General features: G+C 39.7%; 1 protein-coding gene across 12 annotated transcripts in view; it reads left to right on the top strand.

Moving 5' to 3' along the window:
* MARK3 (microtubule affinity regulating kinase 3) overlaps positions 1 to 26,559 on the top strand; it is a 64,646-nt gene that overhangs the window by 20,016 nt on the left and 18,071 nt on the right. For all 12 annotated transcript variants that reach the window (XM_082059603.1, XM_082059608.1, XM_082059607.1 and 9 more), the window contains 11 exons: positions 183 to 236; positions 8,156 to 8,204; positions 8,841 to 8,906; positions 11,125 to 11,195; positions 16,692 to 16,748; positions 17,614 to 17,850; positions 17,945 to 18,064; positions 18,787 to 18,886; positions 19,129 to 19,241; positions 19,998 to 20,151; positions 21,610 to 21,827. In XM_082059603.1, coding sequence (XP_081915729.1) covers positions 183 to 236; positions 8,156 to 8,204; positions 8,841 to 8,906; positions 11,125 to 11,195; positions 16,692 to 16,748; positions 17,614 to 17,850; positions 17,945 to 18,064; positions 18,787 to 18,886; positions 19,129 to 19,241; positions 19,998 to 20,151; positions 21,610 to 21,827 — 1,239 coding nt within the window. The remainder of the gene's footprint in view (positions 1 to 182; positions 237 to 8,155; positions 8,205 to 8,840; positions 8,907 to 11,124; positions 11,196 to 16,691; positions 16,749 to 17,613; positions 17,851 to 17,944; positions 18,065 to 18,786; positions 18,887 to 19,128; positions 19,242 to 19,997; positions 20,152 to 21,609; positions 21,828 to 26,559) is intronic.

Raw genomic sequence — 26,559 nt, 5'->3', positions numbered from 1 at the left:
TTAAATTTCAGAGGTTAATTCCAAATGTTTTTAGTTTAAATACGAGTACATAATTTTCTGGAGAAGCTTGAGTGGGTTTTGTGTAGTTTTCATGTTTTCCATTTCTGTTGCTGGATTTGACCATCTTGTAATAATGCTGCATTGTCCAGGTGGAAAATACTGATTATGAACTCTTCCTTTAGGTTGCCATAAAAATAATTGACAAAACACAGCTGAACCCAACTAGTCTACAAAAGGTAGGTTTTTACATTTAATCTTTCAACTTGACTATAACTTGTTTCATTTCCCCACCTCCTTCCATTAACCCTGGGTGCCTGTGCTGGAGAATCTGAAGCATTGCACCTTGTACACATCTGATTACTGTATTTACTGACTAGTTTTGTAACACATATTTTTGACAACCGTGCAGTTGTTCAAGATGAACTTGCACAGAGCTCTAAACTGAGAAAACAGTGGTATCAGCCACTTCCTTTGTCTCCCGAGCATGACTCACTCTGTAGAGAGGACCTTCTTGGTGTGGTGTCACACCCTGTGTCTCCTTCATGCTGGTCACTTTATTAAACTTATAAGTACAAAGCTTATATTCTGTCTCTTAAACTGACCTTGAAAACACTGCCTCTGAACTGGAGGCTGGGCAGTGTCTATGCCTTTCACATAGTTCACAGCAGCAAAGGTGCTGCAGTTTTATGGGACAGATTGGAGCGTGGCTATTCTGGTTTCCTCCCTCTAGCCTCAAATGTTTAATGTGCTGTTACAGTTGTATCGCCTTATCTATTTTAGTAAGTAGTGATAAATCCTACTCTTTCATCAAGCCAGTCTGCTTTGGAGTGCCTGCAGGAAGTACATTTAAATGTCACTTTTACCTAGGACTTTTCTAACTCTGTCCTTTTCAGTGCTGCAAAGGCTTTTTATTTACTTTTGAGTACTTTGATTTAAAAAGCTCCTTGCATATTTCTGTTTGAACGAGAGAATACCCAGAACTTACCTGCAAACAAAATGAAATGGCATAACCAGAGTAAACGGGAGAATATACACATTTGGATTTTATACAAATACTAAAAGGATCATGTGACTAGATGTTTTTATCAAAATTAATGGTGCAAAAGTAAACTGGAAAAATACACAAGTTCTTACATTATACAATTTGGTCGAGAGGCAAAGAATAACCTATGGAAGAAAGTCTCTGTTGTCTGAGCAGGTAACCGACTGGGTAAAAGTAGGTGATGTGGTTCCAGTATTCTCAGAATTTTTTTCAGCTTAATCCATTAAGTTATTGGTAATTTCTGGGTAAGCAGGGAGGAAATTAAATACAGATTAGGTAATATGATGGATTAGATAAAGTTGATTGGTGTGGCAGATCTGTGTGACTTGGGATACCTGAAAAAATTGTTAAATGCTTGAAAGACTTGAAAAATAAACAAAAGCTGCATGATATGAACGGGAGGGGTCAGGGCATGGGAAAAATGGTCAGAGAAAAGTAAAGAGGCTGTGTTTTCAGACAAAAATGTAAAATCTTAATCCTTCATACGGCGTTGTCTTGAGATTGGACCGCAACGCTAGCTTGAGCTCATGTTCCAGGAACAAAGCAAACCTTCTGTACAACTCACAGGTGTTCACTTGGCAAAGCCACAAGCTGGAAGTTTGCTGCTTGGCCCTTTGGTTCCTGGGTTTCAACCTGCTTAGTGTCCACTCGTGTCTCCACCTCCATTGTAATGTTTTTATTTATAAAATTAGATTAGATTGGAAAGTGTGATTTGTAAATTGGTCTTGTCTACCACTGAGTTTCTTAAATGGGAGTCTGGAAGAATAGTACAAAAGAAACGGAGAGAAATTAGATCAGATTTGGGGAGTGCGACTGCTAATGTGCTCTCTCTAAGCTCATTTGTTACATGAGCACAGAAAAGATTTCATGAGGTATGTCAGTGTTCTCAATTCAAAAACTGAAAGTAATTTTCTTAAAATTAAATGCCTGCTTGTCATAGTAAGCAGAGTGAATGCACAATGCAATACTTACCAATATTGCACAATCAAGGTTTTGGTTGGTTTTAGGTTTTTTTGGAAACCCTTGCCCCTTTTCCCCCAGCACAGTCAGCAGTGCCACAGCCTCAGTGCACCTGAAGCCCCTGCGACCTGTAGATGCAGGGGACGCTAAGATGGAAATGCTGCAGATCTTGCACTTCTAGAGAGACCAATAAAATATTTGAGATCTGGTGGGGCGGGAAGGACCGTGCTGGGAAGAGGGTGTGGTGTATGGTGTCTGAGCTGCGGCAGAGCCGTGTAGCCTGCTCGTCCGTAGGTGGGGAAAACAAATGGTGATTAAAGGCTGCTGGTTCTGATTTATTTGTATTACGTCATCCACACCAATACTTCAGCCAGCAGGACTAGGCCACGGTACTCAGCACTGGTGAGGCCCCACCTGGAGTCCTGTGTTCAATTTTGGGCCCCTCATCATAAGAAAGATGTGGAGGTGCTGGAGAGAGTTCAGAGAAGGGCAGCAAAGCTGGTGAGGGGCCTGGAGCACGTGTCAGGTGGGGAGCAGCTGAGGGCACTGGGGCTGTTCAGCCTGGAGAAAAGGAGGCTGAGGGGAGACCTTATCGCTGTCTGCAACTACCTGAAAGGAGGTTGTAACATGGAGGGTGTTGGTCTCTTCTCCCAAGTAGCAAGTGATAGGACAAGAGGAAATGGCCTAAAGTTGTGCCAGGGGAGGTTCAGATTGGATATTAGAAAAAAAATTTTCACAGAAAGGGTTGTCAGGCACTGGAACAGGCTGCCCAAGGGAGGTGGTGCAGTCACCATCCCTGGACGTGTTTAAAAGGCATTTAGGCGAGGTTCTTAGGGACATGGTTTAGTGCTAGAGTTAGGTTATGGTTGGACTCGATGATCCTGAGGGTTTCCTCCAAATGAAATGATTCTATGATTCTAGCTGCCAGAAGGAAGTTAACCTCGTTAAGGCCTTGCTTTGCTTCCCACAGCAGTAGTTCTTGGTCTGCCCCCGCAGCGAGCTCCGGGCGCTGCCCTCCCCACAGCTCCACGTGGAACCGTCGGGTTTCTCCGCCGCTGAGGAAGCCTGTGGTAGCCACACGCAGGGACTCTCAGCTGTTGGTTTAGGACCTAATTACTACTCTGCTGCTCCTTCTTAGCAAAAAGGAAACCGTAAGCGGTGCTTCCCTGCTTTGAAAGAAAAGGGAGTTCTTAAAGCTTTTTTCCCATGCCGGTGGTGTTAGTCATGATCACTGCTCTCCGCAAAAGTACTTGTGTACCTCGTTCCAGTGAGTATCGGTCTCACTGGAAACAAGTTCTGATGCTACAGTAGTTCACTTCCTCCTAAACAACAACAACAAAAAATTTGTTTTTCTCTTTTGAATTAGCAATGCCGTTATATGCAAGTTTTTTTTTACCGAGCCCACGTAATAGCATTAAATCATTTCTCATTTCCTTTTTTAGAACTTGGCTCCTCAGCCAAATATTTTTGTTCGTTGTGTGCAGATGTTTTGCCACTTGTTTTGGCCATTTTTTGTTAAAGCTTATTAGAGTTCTTAAACATCAATTTTAACGCGGACCATGTTTCTGACCATAGGTCAATCAGTACTTTAAAAACTGCAAGAAAGGGCTGAGAATTTCAAATTCCCAGGCTTTTCTGTTTATAAAAAGTGTTTTTTCTGTTTTCAAGTTGTGGTTTGTTTGAGGCAAACTCGTATTGTATAAAAGCTTCCTGCTTGAGGCTCCTAATCATATGTGGGGCATGTTTCAGTGAGCACTTACCAGGAGCACCCTAATATGCAGGTCAAGCTCGAGCTGAGTTGGGAAAAGCCCCCGCTTTGTGGGGAAGGAGGCCAGGATATGTTAACGCTCCATGTCTGGCAAGTGCACTGACTTGCATTTTAGCAAACTTTTTTTTTTTATTTTATTTTTGAAATAATGTGTTACTGAAACTTTTGCAATAGCTAATGCAGGAACACATTCTATCTTTCACTGTGTTCAGAGAGAGCTGGCTTAAAAGATGGGTCCTTCTTTCCCCTCACTCCCTTGTTGTTTCAGATGTGTCAGCATATTAAAGTTCAAGTAAAACTGATTCAAGATTATTACTCAGTATGTGTCTGTGCTCCATTGCTGGTTTGTTGGAGTTTTTTTCACTCAGTTTGTTGGCCAGCAACATTAATTAAATGTAATTCTTTCCCAGTATCTAACGTGGCTTACAGTCAAAGGACCAAGACCACAACAAAGCTGAAAGCCATTTGTTTGGCAGACTAAGGATGTTTGTCTTTGCCTAGAAACATTTATAGAGCTCCTGTTGACGGAAAGTGAGCTATTCAACAAGTTGGGAGTAGTTTTTAATCTCGGTATTAGAAATTAAACTGATAAGCACTGTTTTCAGTTGTTTGTCTGCCCTTATGATCTCATAATGACAATGAAGTTCCTAAAGCTAGGAAAATGATTTTCTGGATTGAGAACCTTCACACTGCATCTTCTGATGTTACACCTTCTTCTGCGTTCCTGTGGCAGAGAACCTCACATGTATGGGCTTTTATCGTACCTGGCTGTTTGCAGTGAATGTTACTGCGTGATTTTAATTACTGCTTCATTTGCTAGAAGTTGAGGCACATAATATTTTGGAGGAGTAAAATCTGGGAAAACTGTGTGGACGTTATATGATGTTTTACATTTTATTTCTTTGTCAGAAATAGACAATAACACATAATACAGTGTCAAGTATTCGCATATGTCCCCCTGGAAATTGCCATCTGTGTCAAAACTCTACACATAACATTTAAACTGACTAAGGGAGCACAGTCTGAAGTGCATTTATCTAACTATCATTCTAATAAAGAATTTGGTGGTGGCTGTATTCTGTTCTCAAGTATTTTTGGTTTTAATTTCCTCTGAGACAAAAATAGTCTCTTTTTAAAAAGTTTGTTTCTAGTCACCCACTTCAACAAATGGCTCATATGTAGAAGCTACATTTTGACATGCTTCATTGGGGTTAGTAATGCAGACTAGTTGTCTTGTGGACCAGTGTTATATTTAGGGCAGCCCAAAATGTGGTATAGGCCTGACTTTATCACATTAGACCATCAAAAACTGGAGGAAGCAGCTTGCTCTAGCCAAGTCAGCATACTTTATTAAAAGAAAAAAACAGAGTAATGAATATATTCATTTACATTATAATATTGTGAATTTTGGCCTCTTTTTTACTGTCTTAATCTATATTGCTCTTGGTTGACTGTTCTTGTTCGATGGCACCAGTGATGACTCCCTATATTCCCATACTTAATCCTATGAAGATATCTTTTTTTTTTTTAGGTGGGTGAGGTGATGATAGACTAACAGCTGAATAACAGCCAAGGTCTTTTATCTGTGCAGCAGTGGAGTTGCCCTTGGTGAGAGTCTGACCCAACAGGCTTTATCTGAGTATTGGGGGTGGAAGATGCCAACAATCAAGAGCGAATTAAGCAAACTGTCTTCAAAACTTTAAAGCTGAGCAGAGGCTTTCAGTTGTATAAACCATGATTGAAAGTATTAGTGGAGTATTCAGAATATACTACACAGCAGTTCAGCTGACCTGAATGAAAAATAAGAAAAAAATGACTATAGATTCAACTGCTTTGAAATTTCTGATGATCAGAGAGAGCTGGTGAAGTAGTCTACTTTGTCTAATTATATATGAAAAAGCTCCAGAAATAACATCTGTTTTTTTGTTTGTGTTTTGTTTTGGTTTTTTTAAAGGCAATTTACTTACCTCTCAGGGGGGCAGGGAAGAAAATGTGCATCTTTAGTTTTTGAAACTCTATTTTGCATGGCCAAAAAATTACTTGATCAGTCAATCCTGATTGCATTTAGGCAGCTTGTCATCTAGCGGAGTGTCAGGCACACAGACCTGGATAATGATGACAAGATAATTAAAAGTATTTGTGTGTTCAGGCAGTGTGCCATTCACAGCCATGGCTGTAGCATGGGGCAAAAGGTCTGTTGGGCAGTGCAATGGGGATTGCTTCCCAAATCCTACCCTTCGACGGAACATCAGAAAGCAGAGAATGGTTAGAACAACTGGTTTCCAGATTGTGTTCCTCTTCCCCCTGCTTATTTAGTTAAATCTCAACCCCCACATTTTATTTTACTAAAAGACACAAATGCACAAGAATTTTATTTTGTTGATTCTTTGGTTGTTTTTTGTTTGTTTCCTATGTCTCACTTTTTTTTTTTCTGCTTTTATTGAGTAAGTACACCTGCAGATTTTTGAGTTGTTAGCCATACATGTAGCCATACTAAATGTTTTCACTTTATCTGAAATCTGACCTGAGGCAAATCTTGCAGCAGCACTTTTTGCTTCCTTGCTGTTAATAACAATGCTGGTATCTCTTATTTGCTTTCGTTCTGCTTCAGTCTCTTCACGTTAAGATCAATATGATCTGCTAGGTTACTGGTATTCCTGTAGAAGTTGGCATTAGATTTATAACAAAACCTCTTAAATACTCCCACGGTTTGAAGCATGCTGTTAGAAAATAATCAGGGTTTAAGAGCATAAACCCTCTGGAGTCTGGGGCTGGCATGGGGGAGCTGCAGAAGGAGAACAGCTACACACTTGACTGCCATATAGCGAACTGCTGAAAAAGAGAATTATTTGGGTTTTTCAAATAGAATAGTATTTGCACTTCAGGCTTTTCGTAGTTATTTTTTATCTTGGGTCTTTTCTGGGAGCAGAAGTGAGACTACTTTTACTTCATCTGCTATTAATGACTTTCATTAAAAGCAATGTTTTATATTACAGTAACAACAGCCATGGCATTTTTGGTATTACACTTACAGGTTTATGTGCATCTTTTAATCGTCTTTTGCAGAAGAGGGTTTTCAGAGGTGAAAATAATTAACAGCTGATAGTTGACAGACTTTTTTGTTTGTGCTTTGTTGAATGCTGTTCCCATATTGTGGTCCAGTTGCCGAAGGACGGAGTTTACTCTGTATGACAGGCAAAGTTGAACTCTTTGGAAATAACTACTCAAGCAAGACCCTCATCACATGGGTATTGGTGTCGTGGGAGGGTTTGGAACAAGTTCCTTACAATCAGCGTGTGGTTTCTGGATGTGGCACCATTGGTGTTACCCTGCAGCTTGAAGTGGGCACTTGTGCTCCCTCACCACCCATCCTGCCAAAGCAGATGTGCTAGGGTGGGCAAGGGGGCTGCAACAGAAAACTCAGGAAATGGAGTGTGTTTATTTGGGGGAGTTGTGTGTTTTGTGAGATTTTCTGTTACATTCTTTCCTGGACCTTGTGCTCCGTCTGGGTTAACACCAGTACTTCCAGACGGGGAGGTGGTACCATCCTCTTGCATGGGAAGGTGGATGGTGAATTTGAGACTGTACCCTTGAAGTAATGGTGTTTCTTCTGTCTGTTGGGCATTGTTGGGTCAGGAAAACACCGTTTGCGTTCTGCCCTATTAATTTTGGCAAGTACGTTCAGCACGTTGTACTGGCTGAGCAGGCTTGGACAGTCAGCAGAGCTGCAGGGACAAACCCCGGGCTGGATGCTGCTGCGCCTCGGTTGCCTTGTGAGAAGACTTGTGAAGGGCTGAGGGGGAGCCTTGCCGGCCCAGCTCTCCTTCAAACTTGCTCCAGTTGGGTAACACTTTGTATGGTATAAGCAGTTGATCTTTCACCTGTGAGTTCCTGTGTGGCACAGTAATTCCATGGCTCTAACAAAGTACTGAAGAGTGATGGATTCACATGAGTAGCGTAGTGCAGCGGTCTTCAAAATACACTCTGGTGAGGTTTCATGAAACTTTGGAAACAGAATTTTCCATGAAGGGGTGAAAGCTGGTGCGCGATGTACTGGCCAGCAAGAAGCTGCATGGGCTCGTATCGATCTTCTGGCCCCAAAAGTCTGCGAACAACAGGGCTACGGTCACTTCTGTTCTGAGCCATCTGGAGCACTTCTGGGTGTCTCCAGAGGTTTGAGGTTTGATTTCTTTGGGGAGGGGTGTCAAAAGAAGCAGGTGCTTAAATGTTCCCTCCAATAAGTGCTTATTTCATGAACTTCATTGAAATGCGAATAGTAATGTTAACCTTTTGTGTTTACATAAGTATATCAAAATGATCAGACTTTAAGAAGAATGGGCGTTACCTGTTTTGTTAACTTATTTCATGTTTTATGTTTATTTCAGCTCTTTAGAGAAGTAAGAATAATGAAGATCTTAAATCATCCAAATATAGGTACCTTGTTTCTTTCACATAGTTTCCAACTGAAGAAATGTTAGCTTTTTCACTGTTAAAATAGTTGTGGTATGAGTTTAAAAGATGATTCTTCATTAGGGTGTCAATTTACTGTAAAGTATCAGTAATAAATACTTTTTCAGAGCTGTGTACTTAAAAAAGGTTTTGATCCATTTAAACATAGCTAACTGATAATTTTGCTTCTTTTGAGTATAATATTGATTTTGACTAAATTCAGGCTGTCATTAAAAATAAGTATATACCAAAATGAAAAAGTGGTCAAGAAGTTGTTCAGGTTTAGACATTTAAATGATGTAGTATTGTCAGCAAACTGACAGACAACTCATTTGTGACCATGTACGCCAGTTTAGTGCATAAAAACGGCTATAGCTGATGCTCGAATCTGTGGAAATTCCACTTAATTTAGTTCCTTTTCTCATGTAACAGAAGAAAGTGTTGTTTCTTGAGAAAATGTTGTTCTGTATGAGTTGACCAAATGTGTTACCATATTTTCCGTTTAGGAACATTAGACAGGAAATATTTCTTTAGAGTAATAGTTTGATACTGTCAAGCAGCAAGCAAATAGTGAGGCTCTTTGTTGTTTGTTTTGTGTTTTTTCCTGGTTTTCTTTTCTAGTGAAGCTATTTGAAGTCATTGAAACTGAAAAAACTCTCTATTTAATAATGGAATATGCAAGTGGGGGTGAGTACCTCTCTGCTGTGATGTAACATGGAAACAAATTGCCAAGTGGGAGAAAGCCCTTGTTTTCTTTTAAGTGTTGCTGTCTTTTTCAGCAAATGTTAATGTCATGATAGTGTAAAATCTTAAGAAAAATCTTTAATATTTTTTGGTACTTCTTTGGGCAACGTAATTAATTATAGCTTGTAAACCAGCTTCTGAACTTATTTCAACTTAGCAACATTTGCTTTGTTTTCACAACTCAAATTTAATGGGAATCTTTATTTGGGCATCAATTGTTCCTGTCTGTAACAAATGCCAACCTTCTCAATTTATTGTATTCAGCTCCCTGCACAAGTACTGCAACTTCTGTTTTTTAGATGTTGATGACATTTGATGTATCTTAATCACAGACTTGCTCCTGTCAAGAATTGTTAGGCTTAGCCTTATGCCATTTCAGGAGGAACTTAAACATTTCTTCCTGATTGCAGGGCGGGGGCGGAGGGGGAAGAGCACAGATCGTGCAATGTCACGTATTTTCACCAGAGCTAGAATTAAGCTATTTGGCCTTAACTTACTCCTTGCTGGCTAAAACTTAATAGCCCTCAGTTTGTCAATGTGACCCTTTAGCATCGGCAGCTGGGAATCTCAAATATTTGAGGCTTTTCTTTAGTTCTGGGAGGGAGATACAGAGATGACTTCTCTGAGAAAATTGGTATTGAATTCTGACTCTGACACTACGTTATGTGGAGTTTAATGAATTACTATGAATTGGGTTATGATTCTCTACCATCCTATGTTTTCTTGTAGCAGCTTCCTAAATGATCAGACAAGATTTGTCTAAACAAACTAAGTTGGTACAATACCATTAAAATATTGGCTAGCACAGGTGTTTGTAGAGGCATCTCTGTGCTGTTTGATGGTACCAGACTTAATAGTGAAGTCCTGTTGCCATCTAGTGATTATCTTCTGGGAGGTAGAAGGGCCAGCGGTTCTCTAAAGCACCCAGGATCTTTCTTAGGGTGATGGAGAGACAGGTACCATACCAGTGTAAAAGGCCATGAGCAGGACCCTTCACACACGCCATGGTGTGCAAGACGGGGATGGCCGGAAATCTTGGTGGCGGGCAGCGGTTTCCCACATTTCGTCTTTATCAAGATACTGGTCACGCATGATGCACATGGGGTCTGTCGCTGCAGGATGAAAGAAACTATGGCTATAACTGCAACGCTGTGTAAATTTGGGATAATTTTTTCTCTGGCATCGTTTTTCCTGTATTATGAAGAAGTGTTCAGGTTTATTCCTTCAAGGTTCTTGAAGAAACAGCTGTGTAATACGGCTAAGAGAGGTACCTGAGCTGAGTATTAAATAATGCACTACAGAGGGAAAGACTGTTTTGTAGAAAATCCTGACATGCCCGTGGATTACTCGGTTGTTGCTTTTCCTGCTGTATGACTCTGGGTGTTTTATTCAAATTTAGTGGAGTTGCTTCTTTTAAAAACTAAATGTGAAGTTACGTAGCTCTTCCCTGTGTGGTGGTGATCTACAAAACTGTTTCCTTGCTCAGTAGAGAATATTTAGATATTTGATCAACTTCGGAAGTTTTTATTGATTTCTGCATATTAGCAAAGAATTTTTAAAACTGCATATTAGTCTGTATTGGTGGGAGTTCTTATGTACATGGCTATTGCTTTTTAGTAAAGAAAGTCTCCCATGCTCTCACAAACATGTCATGTTTCATGGGCCGCTTGGCTGCACGTAAAGCTCAAACACTGTAGTCTGTATTGATGTGCTATAAAATGAGCAGATTAATTTATGGGGAAAAAAATCCCAAACACAACAGATCTTTAGTACTGTTTCAATCTCCATCATCAGATGTTGTCACATACGAAGATTTTTTTAAGGCAGAAGAAACCCTTGTGAGAAAGTCTGTGAAGGGGTACATGTCATCTTTATTTACAAAACAGAAGTACTCTGCTCAGTTTCTATCATAAATAATTGGAAGGAAATGTGTGGCTTTTTTTTTCCTCTGTATCCATTCATTCATTAAGTCTTGTTATATTCTTGTATAAGAGATGACAGTACAGTAAATTGTGTAGCAGCTGTGCCTTGTTCGCTTGAGCTAACCTCTCATCATAACCTTGAAGTACAGTCTTTCCAGTGAAGCTGCTGTGGGCAACTGCTAGAGAAGAATCTCTGTGTTCTGAAATTGTCATTAATGGATCTCATTATTGAATTGTAGGGGAAGTGTTTGACTATCTGGTTGCACATGGAAGAATGAAGGAAAAGGAGGCTAGAGCTAAATTTAGACAGGTATGTATAACATTCCTATACATCAGCTCTCCCCCCCACACTGCTTCCCGTTTTTAATGCTGAAATGAATAAAACAGCTGTCCTTTGCATTTGATTTCTAGCAGCGTCAGCATGTTGTGGTCTTGTAGCCCAGAGTGAGAAAAAACTTGAATTGCAGTAATACATCGAAGGGGTTAGCAGTCCGTTCAGTGGTGCCAGTTTACTTAGTGCTGCGTGCCAGAGCGTCCGGGAGTGCCAGAACACAGTGACTCCTTCGTTTGGAAGTGTATTCCGTTCCAAAATTCATTTCCTCTGGGTTGATTTCATGTGTCCTTAGATCAGCTGGTCTGTAACCTTTGGGGAGTTATTCAAACGTAACAGGCTACAAACAGGCCAGTTTCAAAACGCAGGTACTGCCTGTAACAGGCATCCCTTCACATCCTCCTGCTTACGTGAAAAGATGCAGTTTAATAGTTGTTCTAAAAAGTCATGGAAAAGTAATTTCTAGGCTTGTTAATTTAGCTTTCTTTATGATGGATAAACTAGCCCTGCAAAGATATTGGAATTTCATTGATTCGTAAAAAGCATTTCCATTCTACAGTGTTGAACATAACCACATATTTTTGCATTACTAATTAAAATCCAAATGCTCTTGTAGCATCTATAGTTTTATTTTCATTCAACTGGTCTAACTGTTTTCTTCTCTTGTGCAGAAATTTGTAAATGCCTGTGTTACTTTCATCCCTTGGATCACTTGAATAACCTAGATAATGTTGTGAAAAGTAATAAATATCCAAATTATGCTCCTGCTTGATGACACTTTAAAATAATGAAGGGACAAGAGTGTTTTATTGAACAATATCTAGGGTTTTTGAACTGGTGAATTACGGCAATGATGTGAGAGTCGGATTCACTGTTGAAAGGGGGGGGGCTCCAATAGCTTCATTTCTTAAGCGCAGACATACAGGAGTAGAAAAAGTTTAATAAAATATACGAGACTTCCAGGAAGTTTATTAATGACTTTCACAAAATACCCGGTAAAGAAAACTTTTACACTTCTCTAGTGGGGGTAGTGTGACAGAAAGGAACAATTTGGGAACTAGGAAACTGTGCCACAACTGTTTTGGTCCCTCCGTCCCATATAGTAAGAATTGTGTGAAAGCAGTATAAACAATAAGCTCAAAAGTAGCAATGGAAGAAAAAGCAGAAACCTATTTAACCCAACATAAGGAAACAACATAGGCATTTCTGTGAAATCCTTGTTCCTTTGTTTTCTCTCGTCACTTTAAATCTTGTATTTACCCTCTTTTGGAAGGAAAAAAAAAATAAATCCCAAAATACCAACCACCAGACACAGCACCAGAAACCAACCTAGCAAAGCAACCCCCCCCCCCAAAAAAAAAAATGAGCTGCAGATTTCCTGTCCCCAGAATTGATTTGTGATTGCTGGAGTTATACAGCTTAATAATACTAAGGAAAATTTTTCTTCTTTAACAAAATCTTATATGTCTTTTTAAAGCTGCTTCCCTCCTTTTCATAGTCTGTCAGGTAGAGAACTTTCCTTTGTGATTGCAGGTTTCCGGTATGTGTTTCTGTGCTGTGTTAGAGCAGATGTGGTGGGTTGTGGAGCAGTCATTCCCACTTCACCCGTCTCTTCCGAATCCCAGACTGTTGCTTTGCTCTTTGTAATGTCACTTGAAGAGCTTCACAGTAACTTGAGAGGGTTTGCTGTTCTCTTTCAGCTGTGAACTTTAAAAACTTCTGCTGCTATGGTACTCTGCTGTTTGTCTTCAGTTTCTTTAATCAGGAGTTGTGTGGAAAAAGATTTTGCAGTAATTCCATTCAAATTGCACATTTGTTCAACAACTATTTTTTTTTTCCTAACAATTTGATTCTCCTTTAAGTGAAAACTTGTGGAAACAGGTCGAACATGTTTTACAGGTACATCTAGTACTTAATTTTATGGGATTATGTGGGTAGTACAGGATATATGTAACTTCATTTTTCAAAATACGAATGGAAGGAATTTAAAAGGCAGTTATCCACTGAGCTGGGTGTTTGACATATCAAGAGTTGATATTTTTATGTATTTCAGATTCTTAGCTTGTTTTTTTTATTTTCACTTGGTACTTCAGTAGACTAAATGCTGTTTGTAAAGATATATAGATGGCCTCACTTGAATCCACTGAAATACACAAAAGCATGTTTTCAGTTTCTTCTTACAAGTCTTGTTTCCTGGCGCAGGCAGTTGTGCTCTGTCCTCCCTCAACAGCCGACTTCCCAGCTACCAACCTCAACCAGTTTTAGAGAACCGTCATCTCCCTTGATGGGAGGTTCTTGAGAACCTCAGAAGCACAAGCGCCTGCAAAAGAGAGAATCCTAGTAGTAACCCGGGGAGAGAAACTATAGCACGAGCTCCTTGTGCTTTGCTAGAGAGAAGAGCACGCGTGCAGGACAGGAGTGAGGCAGCTTTGATCAGAGCTTGGCATTTATTAGACACTAGGACTCTGTGGGACGGTGTCAAAGGAAACTGGGTCTTACTGGGTTTACAGGTCATAAAACTATTCATTTCACCTTACTGTAGACCCAGAATAGCTTCATACAGCTTTTAGCCATTGTTGGAGGTAAAATGCTCTCTGTAGACCTTTCATCTGATTCACTGCAGCTGTTCTTACATTAGACAGGGACTTATGACAAAATAAGGATTTTTTTGAAATTCAGTAACTGTTTTAACAGGCGGTAGCTCTCTTTAAACTGAAGAAACAGTTGTGCTGCAGTATTGAGCTTAGTTCCTACAATAGGTTGTATTATATCATGTTTTCAGATCATGTTTCTTTTTCAGTAGATGTGATTTCTGCATCAAACACTTGTGCTTTAGTTGGGGAGGCACTTCCTCTCCAGCAGGCACAGAGCAGAATTTGGTAATTCTCCCATCTTTGTTTGTTGGACAAAAAACACAATATTTTTGTCCATTTTGTTACACATACTTAAGGTTGTTAGCAGGAATAAAAGAATGTAAAAGGCAGTGATCATATTATTCCAGTCACGCTTGACAAGGAACACAGGAGAGGGCACAAACACTAAAAATACAGCCATGCTCTGCAGTTCTCCATTTCAAGCTCCTTTTGTGCAACCATGTGTGAGAAATTCATATCCAGAACATTTTGCATTCTTAATGTCACTTAGTTTTTCTTTCCCTGTTACAGGCTTCCAAGCAGTTCTAGTTCAATTTTACCATCCTTTTTCCATAGAAAAATCTGCCCATCTGGATAAGAATGAATGCAAAAATGGGAAGCCAAGACTCCAGGCAGGGGGTCTCCCAAAATCCATGCGTATTAATTCCCTCTCTTCCTTTATTGCAGCCGAATAGATCTGGCGTCCTTCTGTCTTCCCACTGTTTCCCTGCAGAAGCAGTTCAGAATTTTTAATGCTGGTAGATGTCAGGACAGATCTTGGAAAACAAAAAAATCCACAGTTACATTGTACTTGTATATTCCAGTTAAGAAACAAAATACTTGTGGCAGTGTGGAAGGGACCTTTAGAGGTCATTTATCTATCCTTTTGTCATTTAATCCTTATGAAGAATGGTTTGTCTGCCTGGAGATAACTTGTTCTAACTTGTCCTTTAAAGCCTATGATTACACAGAGTTTCAAAATCCCTCCCAAGAAATGTATTCCAATGCTCCAGTTGCTACCTCTAGCAAAAAGATCTGCTGTTTCTTCCCCTCTTCTCCTCACCTGCCAAGTGTCAGCAGATTTCTCACACTCCAGTAGACTTGGATTGAGGGGGCTGTCGATGGAAATCGTGATGGAAGGGGAAGACAAGGCACTCGATCCAATGCAGCCATGCTTTGTGCTGTTTTTCATTCAGTTTTGACGGCTGTTCATCAATGATTAATGTCATACCCACTGCATTATTTCCCTTCCATTTAGAGCGGACTCACCTCTGCAGTCTCCGTGCTATCCTGTTGCAATGCGGAGTAGTTGTAAAGCATCTCCAAAGGAAACTGCTGATTGATCGTCTGCTAGACCTTCCACTCTTAGATAGAGTAAAAGCAGTTCAGGAGCGAATGGTACAGTGCTGTGTCTCTGCAGTCCCAGATAAAGCTCGAGGTGTTTGTTGTGCTGTCAGCCTTGGAGGAACCTGCAGTGTGAGCAGAGAGGAAAGGAAGGAAAACCAAATAGATGATACAGGTGGTGGTGTGGAGGAACTTGAATGGTTTCAGTAACTGTAACAAGCTGAACTCAGAGTCTGAAAAAGGGAGCCAATATATAAAGGAACAAAGAAAAACAAAGTGAAAGTATAGAGAATGGAAATACTTCAACTTTTCTTACACTGCTTAGTTTCTAAGGTGACATTCTGCACGTATGTGTGATTCAATAGCACAGGGACACAAAGATCATAATATTGGGGCTTAAGTTACAAATGGAAAATTGACTGGTAGGCCACTTGTTTGGCCTACCAAGAACCTTACTTTCACCTTCCCTGAGCACTGAGAGAGAAAACCATTGCTGCTTACCAGTACAGGAGGAGCATTACGCTAAGTTGGGTGGTCTGATCGTGAGTTATTTTCGTAACAGCAATGGTACCTTTTCTTTCAGTGTTGGAAAGCTTCTTAATTTTGAATGGAGAATGGAAATGCATTTATTTAAGCATAGTTATTACAGTAAATTATGTTTTATGTGCAGTTCCACTTATTTTAAGAAGACAGCATCAATTCTGACCACGTATGCATGACAATAAAATGTGTTTGACCACATTTGTGATCATGTAACAATAAGACTTCATCCAGCTTTTCCATACATGTAGAGTTCTGCAGCGATGTTTATGACTCTAGAGCAATGTACTAGGACACTGTACTGTGTAAAGAGCTCATATAGTTTGCTGTATAAAGCAGGAAAAACTTAATGATGTTTGGAAATTAGGATAAATAATTCTGTTACATTTGAGACACAGAGAGTATTTTCCATGGAGTTTGCTACTCTTATACAGCGTACAAAGTATAATAAGACAGTTGCACTTATCAGATGTCTGTCAGGTGCACAGTTGCTTCTCACTGCGCAGGTTTTGACAAGCAAGCAGTTTCCCAGTTGTTTCTCCAGTAGCTGCACCCATTTCTTACCCTTTTCTCTCCATGCTGTGACATGAAAAATCACCTTTGGAGAGGGACTGGAAAACTTCAGTCTAGAGTGAAAGCTTTTATAGCTGTGTACAGTACTGGAATGGAAATACTTCAGTAACCTTTCTAAAAGTCATTGCTTTTACTGGTCTATAATTAGCCACACAGGAAAGACAAAATCTTCTTTCAAGTATAGTAGAAACCAAATAGATCAAATAACAAACACCTAAGTTATTTAGCAGCTTTCCCCCAAATGCACTGGTCACTGTAGTAGTTGGTCATGTGGCTCTGAGTGGATAAGTACATGGCAACTTTAGTAATAAATATTGAACTTTTTGATTAGAACTCATGTCTCTTTGAAATGTCACTTATATAATTGGGCTTGTTTTTTATCCAGATAGTATCTGCAGTGCAGTATTGCCATCAAAAGCATATTGTTCATAGAGATCTCAAGGTGAGTAGGAAAAAGTGTGTGAAATGTGTGGCAGCCTCTGTATCTGTGGTTGTGATCTTTATTGTGTGGATAAAATGCAGTGTATAGTAAGCTTTCCTTTGTGGGTGGTTTTGTTGTGGTTTTTTTGGGTTTTTTTGCATGTGTTATAGCAAGTTTTGAGGAATGTTTACAGTATAGAACTATTTCAAATAAAAGGAAGAGGATTTGTCAGACTTTCAAATATAGAAATTTAATGGCTGCTAAAAGAGAACCTCTCACCCTGTGGTCAGATTCAAAGCTGATGCAGGTCAGTGTTAGCTGAGAGATCTTTAAAAAAAAGGTAGTGTGATAGAGGTATGACAAGTTTTGGTCTCGAACAGAATGCATTACCGCTTGTGATGATGAAACTGAACTATGGCTTCTTTGTAGCTTGACATAAAGTGGTATATTCTTTCTTTAAGGATAACTTAAAGAAAAAGGCAAAAACCCAGACTTGAAAAAAGTTTGAAGCTTATGTGTATTAGCAGACTTCTGCAAGAATGCCACCTAATGTATGGATAGTGAGACTATATCTTGTTTTCATCTGAACAGATCAAAAATGTAAGTTATAATAGCTCAGGATGCTTTTCTGTGGAGAAAACAGATAGATGGTAATAACACAGTTTTCATGTAGCATAACAGCTCCCGTAGTCTGAAGCCATTGTACAGAGATTTTCAAAATAGGGGATATGTGAATGATAGACTAAAGCATACCTAGAGACCTTGCAGGAAAGGGCATGTTAGCAGATGTTTCAGCTTTTACCTTTTAAGAATGAGTAAAAACTGACGGTAGGATTTTACATCAAGTATTTTAAGTTCATCTTACAAACCATTCTTTCTCTTCTAGGCTGAAAATCTATTGCTAGACGCAGATATGAACATTAAAATAGCTGACTTTGGTTTTAGCAATGAGTTTACAGTCGGAAATAAACTGGACACCTTTTGTGGCAGCCCACCGTATGCTGCTCCAGAGCTCTTTCAAGGGAAAAAATATGATGGACCTGAAGTAGATGTTTGGAGTTTAGGTGTTATTCTTTATACCCTTGTAAGTGGATCTCTTCCTTTCGATGGACAGAATTTAAAGGTGCGTTTTTGTAAAACATGTTTGGCATGTTTACCTATTGTTTTAAGTGATTTGCTGTTTACAGCTTACTCTCTGTTCTTCTTCTGTTACCAAGGAACTGAGAGAAAGAGTGCTAAGAGGAAAATACAGGATTCCTTTCTACATGTCCACAGACTGTGAAAACCTCCTCAAACGTTTCCTGGTGCTAAACCCAACAAAAAGAGGCACTCTAGAGGTAATGGCACAAATGAGGTGCATCACAAACCTGGACATTATGTTTTGCAAACTGATCTTTTGAGCTGTAACTTAATGTTGTCATACCGTTCCTGAGTAGTTTATTTCGAGTGGGTTGCGGGGGGTGGGGTTTAACTAAAGCATATGACTATTTTTTAAGATTTTCTTTGCTGGGGTTACAAGACAATGACTCCACAGTTACTTTCAAAATGAATGTGAGACTGCACTGCATATGCACACTTTTCATGATGGTTACCTTGTGGATTCCTGAATTAACAGATGATCCACCAGGGCATTTTCCACATTTTATGATGTGAACTGCAAGTATTAACTGCTAGGTTATGGTGTAGTTGCCTTTTGCCTGCAGTTTGTACTGTCATGGAGGAGAAAGGCCAGAACAATACTGGCTTCCATGGACTTCTATAGTCAAGCTTGGACCTACTGGACTTGGCAGGGTTGTCTGGCTGCTCCTGGTCTGTGTTATGTGCTTTTAGCTCTCAGCTGTGTGCTGGAATACAGCTGACTGGGAAGCAGCTCGGTTTGATGTGCATAGCTGATTCTCCTCACTGGAGCGAAGCAAAACTGGGTAGGTGCTGGGGCCTGTTCGGGAAAAGAAAAATGAGAAAAAGCCTTAGTGTTTGGTGAACGGGGCAGTGTTTCTTTCAACAACTCATTTTCTTTCCTGGTAAGTGTGTTGTACTGACAAAACTCTTTCTTTTATAGCAAATTATGAAGGACAGGTGGATCAACGCAGGGCACGAGGAGGATGAACTTAAACCTTTTGTTGAACCAGAACTAGACATCTCGGACCAGAAAAGAATAGGTAATAGAGTATTTTCAGAATATGATAGTATTTGTGGGTGGGTTTCTTTTTTACCTCCACCACTCTGTATTTGTTTGCTATTTGGAAAAAGTAACTTTTAATATTGATGTTTCATCAGGCTTATATTCTTGCACTTAATTGTTTTGTTTAGTTCTTTAAATGTTCTGTTGTTGCCCTCAAACACTCCACCAACCTAAACAGGAAAGGGTTTTTGTTACTTAAAAGCATGTATTTATTTTTAGATATTATGGTAGGAATGGGATATTCTCAAGAAGAAATTCAAGAATCCCTTAGTAAAATGAAGTATGATGAAATCACAGCCACATACTTACTGCTAGGAAGGAAATCGTCTGAGGTAAGTTCCATTCGTACAAATGCAAAGAAACAAAGGAATCGGAAAGTGTCTTTAGTGAAGCTAGAACCAAAAATTAAGTCAGTAAATATAGGCATTGCATTCTTTCACAAAAGTCCATTACACTATAAATCACATTATTCTAATCATCAGTGTCAACTGTCCGAATTATGCTGTTTGTTCTCACCCTGATCTGTGTCAGTAAACTCTTGCCTTTAGGCTCCCCAAAACCACCCTGCCTGCTCAGCCTCTGAAGGGCTTTGTATGCCAGTTACTGTCCTGTCTAGTCAAGCGTGAATGTGCCGGCTGTAAATATTTAAGAGAACCAAGGAGCAGGACTGATCAACCTAAAAAAGTTCTTGCCTTGTAGATTACATTTCCATATGATCCTGAGAGCGCTCCACATCAGTAAGCTGCTCTTAGTCCTCTGTTAGAGGAGCTGGTGTGGTGGCTTCTGCTAAATGTATCCTCTCTTAAAATCTTAGAGGACGCTGAAGCCAGAGTACTGAAAGTAGAGCTGGATTTTCTTTATCTAATTGTCCTTTGAGAAGCTGCAAATTCTACTGAGTTTCACTTGGGACAGTTGCACAAGAATCTGAGAGAAGTTCTGGCCTCTAAGCAACTTACTTGTTGTCACAAAATTTCTTATGTACCCAAGCCATCTTCCTTCTGCCTCCCTGTTACTGCTCTTGTAATGTGGTGGGTGTTTCATTTGTTCTGTCTGAACTCCTTGTTTTAATATTCTCATTTGTATTGTAGTTGGATGCAAGTGATTCAAGCTCCAGCAGCAATCTGTCACTTGCCAAAGTTAGGCCAAGTAGCGATCTTAATAATAGCACTGGACAATCTCCTCATCACAAAGTTCAGAGAAGCATATCTTCCAGCCAGAAACAGCGCCGGTACAGCGATCACGGTGAGCAATTCTCATTTTCAGTGTTGCAGAACATAGTGAGTTCCAGTTCCATTTGGTTTCTGAGTTTGTCTCCATCCCCCAGAAGTAACGAGGATGGCAACAGTGTAGCTCACAGCATGGTGGTTAAAGAATTTACCAAGTAGTTATTTTTTTAAAATTGATTTTTTTATAAAGCCTTCAAAAACACATCTAGAAGAGCACTGAATACATAAAGTTAATTCTCCTATTCTGCCTTGTGTCGTCCCTTGCATTCCTGACCATGCTGGGAAAGTCTTGTTACACAAATTGAAGAGAATGTTGCAACCCCATTTTTCATGAAAAGCACAGCACTCCTCCCCCATGCTCTTGTATGTCTTTTCAGCTTTTGTTTTCTTTTGACACTAGTAGGTCAACTTGTGTCTAAAACTTGAAAAAATGTCAGATTGCCAATATTACTTGTTTCCTGTTTCCTGCGGATAGTGTCACTTGATTGTCCTGCAGGAATTAAATTTCTAAAGATCAGTGACACAGACAAACTTAGAATTCTTCTGCTTAATGAGTGTACAAGATAGTAGCTTAAGGTTTTCTAAACATACTCCTGCCCAGACACTAACTGGTAAAAGGAGTCTCTGTTTAGGTCTACTTTTAAATACCTCAAGTGCATTCAGAGGTTGCTTCTTTTGGATAGTTTCCTGGGATGATGGTTATTGTGTTTTGGGCTGCTTTTTAAATATATTTTTATATATAGATGTATTTTTTATGCATGTGTATATGCATACACTTTTTAATTAATAATTATTAAAACACTAAACTACAAAGTTGATGTGTCTTGGCATATGCTCTTCAGAGGAGCTATAATTGAGACAGGAGAAAAGCTAGTCCCGACATCCCCACAGGTTTTTCCCCATGTCCAGGCATCTATTAAAGCAGCTTGGGACAGTGGAAGGGGCTGCCACACTCTCAGGTGTTCCTGGCACACCCGAGACAAACCACTGCTAATTCTGGGCTGTTCCAGGCATGCTGGCTGTTAGTGCCGCTGCTGGTCCAGGGTTGTGTCACCAGGTACGTGTCTCAAGAGCCTGGTTTTATCAGAAATCGGCTTGAACAGCATGTGCCAGCTTTGTGCTAATGATTGTCTCGTTTGAATGAGTTAGATACTCGTTAAGTGTCTTTAAGATGACTCTAGAGCGTTTTTTTCTAGCAAGCTAAACCAGTCTCAGTACTCAAAACACCAAAAGCCTCCACGAAATTTGTAATTCTTTCATGGAAGTCAAGTAGTGCTTTCACCTGTTTTTCACAATATTTTACTGTCTTCTGTCTTATTTTTGATAATCTAAATAATTACTTTTTGCAACCCTGATTCCCAGTGTTAATTGTTTTGATTCTCATGTGTGAACACATTTCCATTGTAGTCATAAATAGCTACTGAACTTCTGAGAAGAAAAATCCTTTTCCTGATTCTTTTGTTTGTTTTTTAAGCTGGACCATCCATCCCCTCAGTAGTGGCATACCCCAAAAGAAGCCAGACTAGTACTACAGACAGTGACCTCAAGGAGGAAGGAATTCAGTCAAGAAAATCCAGCAGTAGTGCTGTTGGAGGGAGAGGAATTGCACCAGCTAGTCCAATGCTTGGAAATGCCAGCAATCCCAATAAGGCTGATATTCCTGAACGTAAGAAAAGTTCGGCTGTTCCTAGTGTAAGTAGAAACACTCATTTATCAAAACCGTGAAATGTTTTTGAGGGGTGAAAAAGTGTTAAATCTGTGATTTATCAGTGGTGCTGATTTTACATTCCATTCATCAAGAGCAAATGTAGGAATCTCGTACTCTTGCCTTCTTTTTGCTCCTGCATCAGTCAGCTACTCAAGTTACCTCTTAATATCCCCGAAGCAGTTAGTACACATTAATAATTAGCACTAACAGCTGTTAGTGAACAGACATAATTTGGGTATTAAAAATCATTTTAAAAAAAAGAAAGAAACTGAAGCCGAGGGCTGTCCCCTGAAGTTTTGTGTGAGTTATTTCTGATATCACTAACTACTCTTCTGTGGCCTTTGTACAGAAGAATAAAAACTCTATTATCCCATTTTATAGTTTCGTATGTATAAGGAGCCGCCTAATCTTTGTTCTCAAACAGGCTGTTCCAAGTCATAGCTATGGATAGTAAAATTATCAAAAAAATGTAGCTCTAAGAACTATTCAAAGGTATATCTCAACCTGCATTTAAAAGCAGTGTGCCTGGCTTTTGTCCTCGTGGGCTCTCCCTGCCTGCCTCTAAACCTCAGCAACAAAACACACGAAGGTGCATAACCAGTGAGTTTGCAGGGCTGAGCAGTAGGCAGTGTACCAAACAAAAATCCTTTGTGTGGTTTGACTTTAAGTGGTAGACTCTGTGGTGCTTCCCTCTGAGGCAGAGTTGGAAATCTGTTCTCATGTAGTAACTTTTGAGTCTTGTAACATTTAATTTCTGAAACTTTGGGATTTTGTATTGTGAAAATTTCTCATTTTCAGAAGAAATAACCTCCCAGTCCTTTATTCAACTTGCAATGGAGTAATTGTTTTTTTTAGACTTATCCCACAAAGCTTTGGTCATACACTCAGCGCCATTACTTAAAGCAAATGAGAACAGAACTTCTGAGCTCACAGCTCTTTGACAGTCTGAGGCAAAAGAAGTAGAATAAGGTTTGCTTATTTGGTTTGCTTTATTTGCTCTGTATTGTCAGTTGGCTCAGTGGCTGATAATGACTTGGCTGGAGGATTTCGGTTAACGAGATTCTTTAGAAAGTCATGTCCTCTACTGCAGCAGCTGTTATTCATAAAGAAGAACAAGAGCTCATAACTGTGGAGGACCCTTTTCTGATTTTTGTGGTCCCTCACCCTTTCCCTTCTTGATTCATATTTTGTTTCTTCTTACATGGCAGTTTTTAGCTACTGAGTCTTAGAATGGTAAGATAATCAAATCAGTTCTGTCCTACATTGGACTTCACCCGGTATTGTATAATGCCTTATTCAAGAGCTTTGCATCACATTTACAACATATTTTACATTTAGTATCTTTAGTATTTTGATCTGCTATTCTACACCACTCCCAAATTCTGGGGTTTTCTTCCAGTATCTTGTTTCAAATTCAGCTCATAACCGTAGGATACTTTTCTGATTCAGTGCTCAACTGATCCAAGTGATCTCTTACAAGCAGTGCTACAAGGTGTTGAACATGGACTCAGACTTACGATGTCACTCAATTAGTGTTTAAAATTGTCTTTGTTTGTAGCTCTTTATGTCAAACTGTGCAAGTGCTCTTTTCCCTCTCCCTGCTAGAGATGAGTCTCTTGCCTTCTGGCTGCTGAGGATGGAGGGAAGCATGGACTTTTTAAACAATTCTTGGAACTGATTAGAGAGTGTTATTTCTCACAGTATTGGCTTGCATCTAGAAGGAAAAAAAGGATGTTGGAGTTACCATATTGTCCTGAAGCTGAAAAAAGTTTTAGGTGTAGAGAGTTTGTGAGCACTGAGCACTTAAGTCCAAAAATCAGTAATATGATGAGAAAATCACTGAAGAATCAGAAAAATATTGTTTAAAAGCAATTATTACTTTGACAGACAGACCGAAAGTAGTAGAACTGGTCCTTGCTGGAGAGCATTAGTCAGTTGTGTGCTGCTCTTATTAAATAGCAAAGCTTACAAGCACGCACTTAAGGACAAGAGTAGTGCTTGTATAGCAGATAGCTAAGTCTGGGGTTGGAGTAAGGGGCTCCAAGCTGTACTTCTAAAGTTGGCAGAGTGTTTAAACTCTTGCAAACTAAATAGTTTTGCAAGCTGAACAAGTGCACAAAAAGCTTCAGGTTCATTGGACAAATACCAAATTAATAAAGGAAACAGACTACAGCAACTAACAGCTCCTCGTTTTAATAACTCTTGTTTATTACTCCCAGCTTTGGATTTTCCCTCAATGCTTGGAACAAGACTGCCCTAGAGCCCTTAGTATAGCTTTAGGAAAACTGGAAGAGGAGAATAGATGGTATGTTTGGAAAATCATTTAGGACTAAAAAACATTCTAGTACTCCTAAGTAAATAGATTGGTTCTTTATTGTAAGTCAGAAGCTGATTTTTGAAAGTTTTTAATTTGTTTTCGCCTTGGTGTCTCTTAACATGAAACAGCCTGCCTGAGCAGTGGGCACAAGGCTCTCTAGGAAAAGGGAACTCTGTACCACAGATTCATGCTTTCTGCTGTGACTGGACCTTGTGCACGTGCTCAGAAGTCTCAACATGTGCTTTTGCAGTGTCAACACCTCTTGCAAAGGTGACAGGCAACACCACGAGGATGAACTTTCGCCACTAACCCTGATGCTAGGGGCTGCCACTCCATCAGGAGTGTGGTGCTGCTGGCACCAGTTTCAGGCTTCCTGTGCTGTGCGTTTTTATCACGTCCAGAGATGAGTTGTCTGTAGACTGGCTCAACAAATATGTTGCAGCTGAAGAACTTCCGTGATGAATCATGAAAGGTCATATGCTGTGTGAAGGCCCCAATACCATTTTCTTGCTAAAACTGAAATTTGAAAGCTTGAAATGCTTAAATCTTCTCCTGCGACCTCTGAAATCTGAGCAGAACACAACAATATGTACTGATCCTTCTGTCTTTGCATTCCAGAAAGAGCTGGGAAGGTGCATGTTTAGCATCCTCTGATTTCAGATATGAATATCAAACCTTGTCCACTCCCAAACCTGAAAAAGCAGAGTCTTTCAAGTTCGATCCAGCACAGAGATTGCTGTCTTGTCTTTCGAGATGCGCAACATCACAGTACATTTTAATGTTATGTGATGTCTTCTCAAGGGAAACAGATAGTTAAGGAAGCCACCCATTATTCTGCATATTTCCCACTAGGAAAACACTGTCAGATATTCTAGGTGTTTCATTCTCTAATATGTTCAGGAAGACAGATCAAAGTGATATGCAAATATTAATATATGATAACTTCAGTGTACCATTGGTTTGAGAGGGCTCCACACAGTGGCTTGCACAGCGTGACCTCTCTAGAACATGTAAACAAAACTTCATGTGAGGTTCAGTGTTTCATTGCTTGCAAGTTTAGTAAAGAGAGGGGAGTTTTAACAATGACAAGTGTCAGAGGAAAGTAGAAAAATCAACGTGGATTTTTCTTTAAATAAATAAACAGATTTGTAGACAAGGGATGTGTAGGGAATAAAGTGCACGGAAAGGGCCAGGAGATTTGCTGCTGCTGCTTGGCACATACCTGTCCCAAAGGAATACCCAGCGGAGAATACTTGAGAACTCTTGAGACAACTGCATACATCTTATGATTTAATTAATAGTTCTACTAATCTAAAATACTCTTGATGCTCTTTGTACTTTTTAACATCAGGAGGTTGCACAGTTTGTGCTTTAATTTTATTTTGTACATTCACGTAAAGAGGTACAACAGATCAGCAGCCTTTTAAACAGGCAAGACAGCTTCATTGTTAGATCTGCAGCTCGGGGATTGCACTTTTTGAGACTCCCTGTATAGCAAATATTTTGCCTTAAGGCACTGGAGGAACTTTTGCTAGTTATTGAGAATGCTCCACTTTTAACAGTTTTATTTCAGGTTCGGAAACAAAAAAGGTTTGGCTACTCTCCTTTTGTGCTTGAACTAGTTTTTCCTTTCTTTTCTTTTATCCTTCTTCCCATGATTCTCAAGTGTGACCATTTATGTGAAACCTTTTCTTAATGCTATTTTAAAAATCCGCTGAATTTCCCTTGTCTATCATAGCAGTAATTCTTCAAAGAGCTCCACAAGGTTAGTTGAGCATGAAGTCCCCTGCCTGATTCTTAGTGGCCATCCTTACTCAACATGTGCTTATCCAGGTGCTGACCAGTCATTCCCTTAAGCTGGCCTCCTCCAAGACTTTCCCCAGCAATGATGTTTGAAGTTAATAGCCTATTCTGTTTCCTGCTTTGCCCCGTGATCCTTTTCTTTACAGAAATTTTTTAAAGGTTTTTTCCACTTTCCAACCATATGCAGTTTCCTGTGTTATGTTCTTGGGGTGGGGAGAAAAAAATATACGGCTTGCCGGCTTTTACTTTCTCTACAACCTGGGGGTGCATGTTTATCTGGACCACCATGCTTTTCCTACAGTAATTGCATCTAACTATTTATAATTCTGTTATCTGTGAATTACCTAGCTTCTCAGTCGTTCCTGGAAAATTGACCGCCAACTTGGGCATATCTCCACCCTCTTTCTCTGTAAAGACAGAGGCAAAGTAATTCTATTTCTTTTCTCCCCTCTAAAGTAAGGTCTGTAGTTTAAGTTCCCCTGGTTCTCTTGTCCTCGATGTATTATGCTTGTATTTAAATATATATTTTTTGAAATGTCTTATTGAAAGTCTCTGCGATTTGTCTCTTTAATTTAACTTACTCTTCCCTGTTTTTA

This window comes from Streptopelia decaocto, assembly GCF_964273445.1.
Source record: "Streptopelia decaocto genome assembly, chromosome: 7".
Taxonomy (NCBI): domain Eukaryota; kingdom Metazoa; phylum Chordata; class Aves; order Columbiformes; family Columbidae; genus Streptopelia; species Streptopelia decaocto.
Note: the sequence above shows the minus strand (reverse complement) of the source record. Positions and strands in the feature narration are given on the sequence as shown.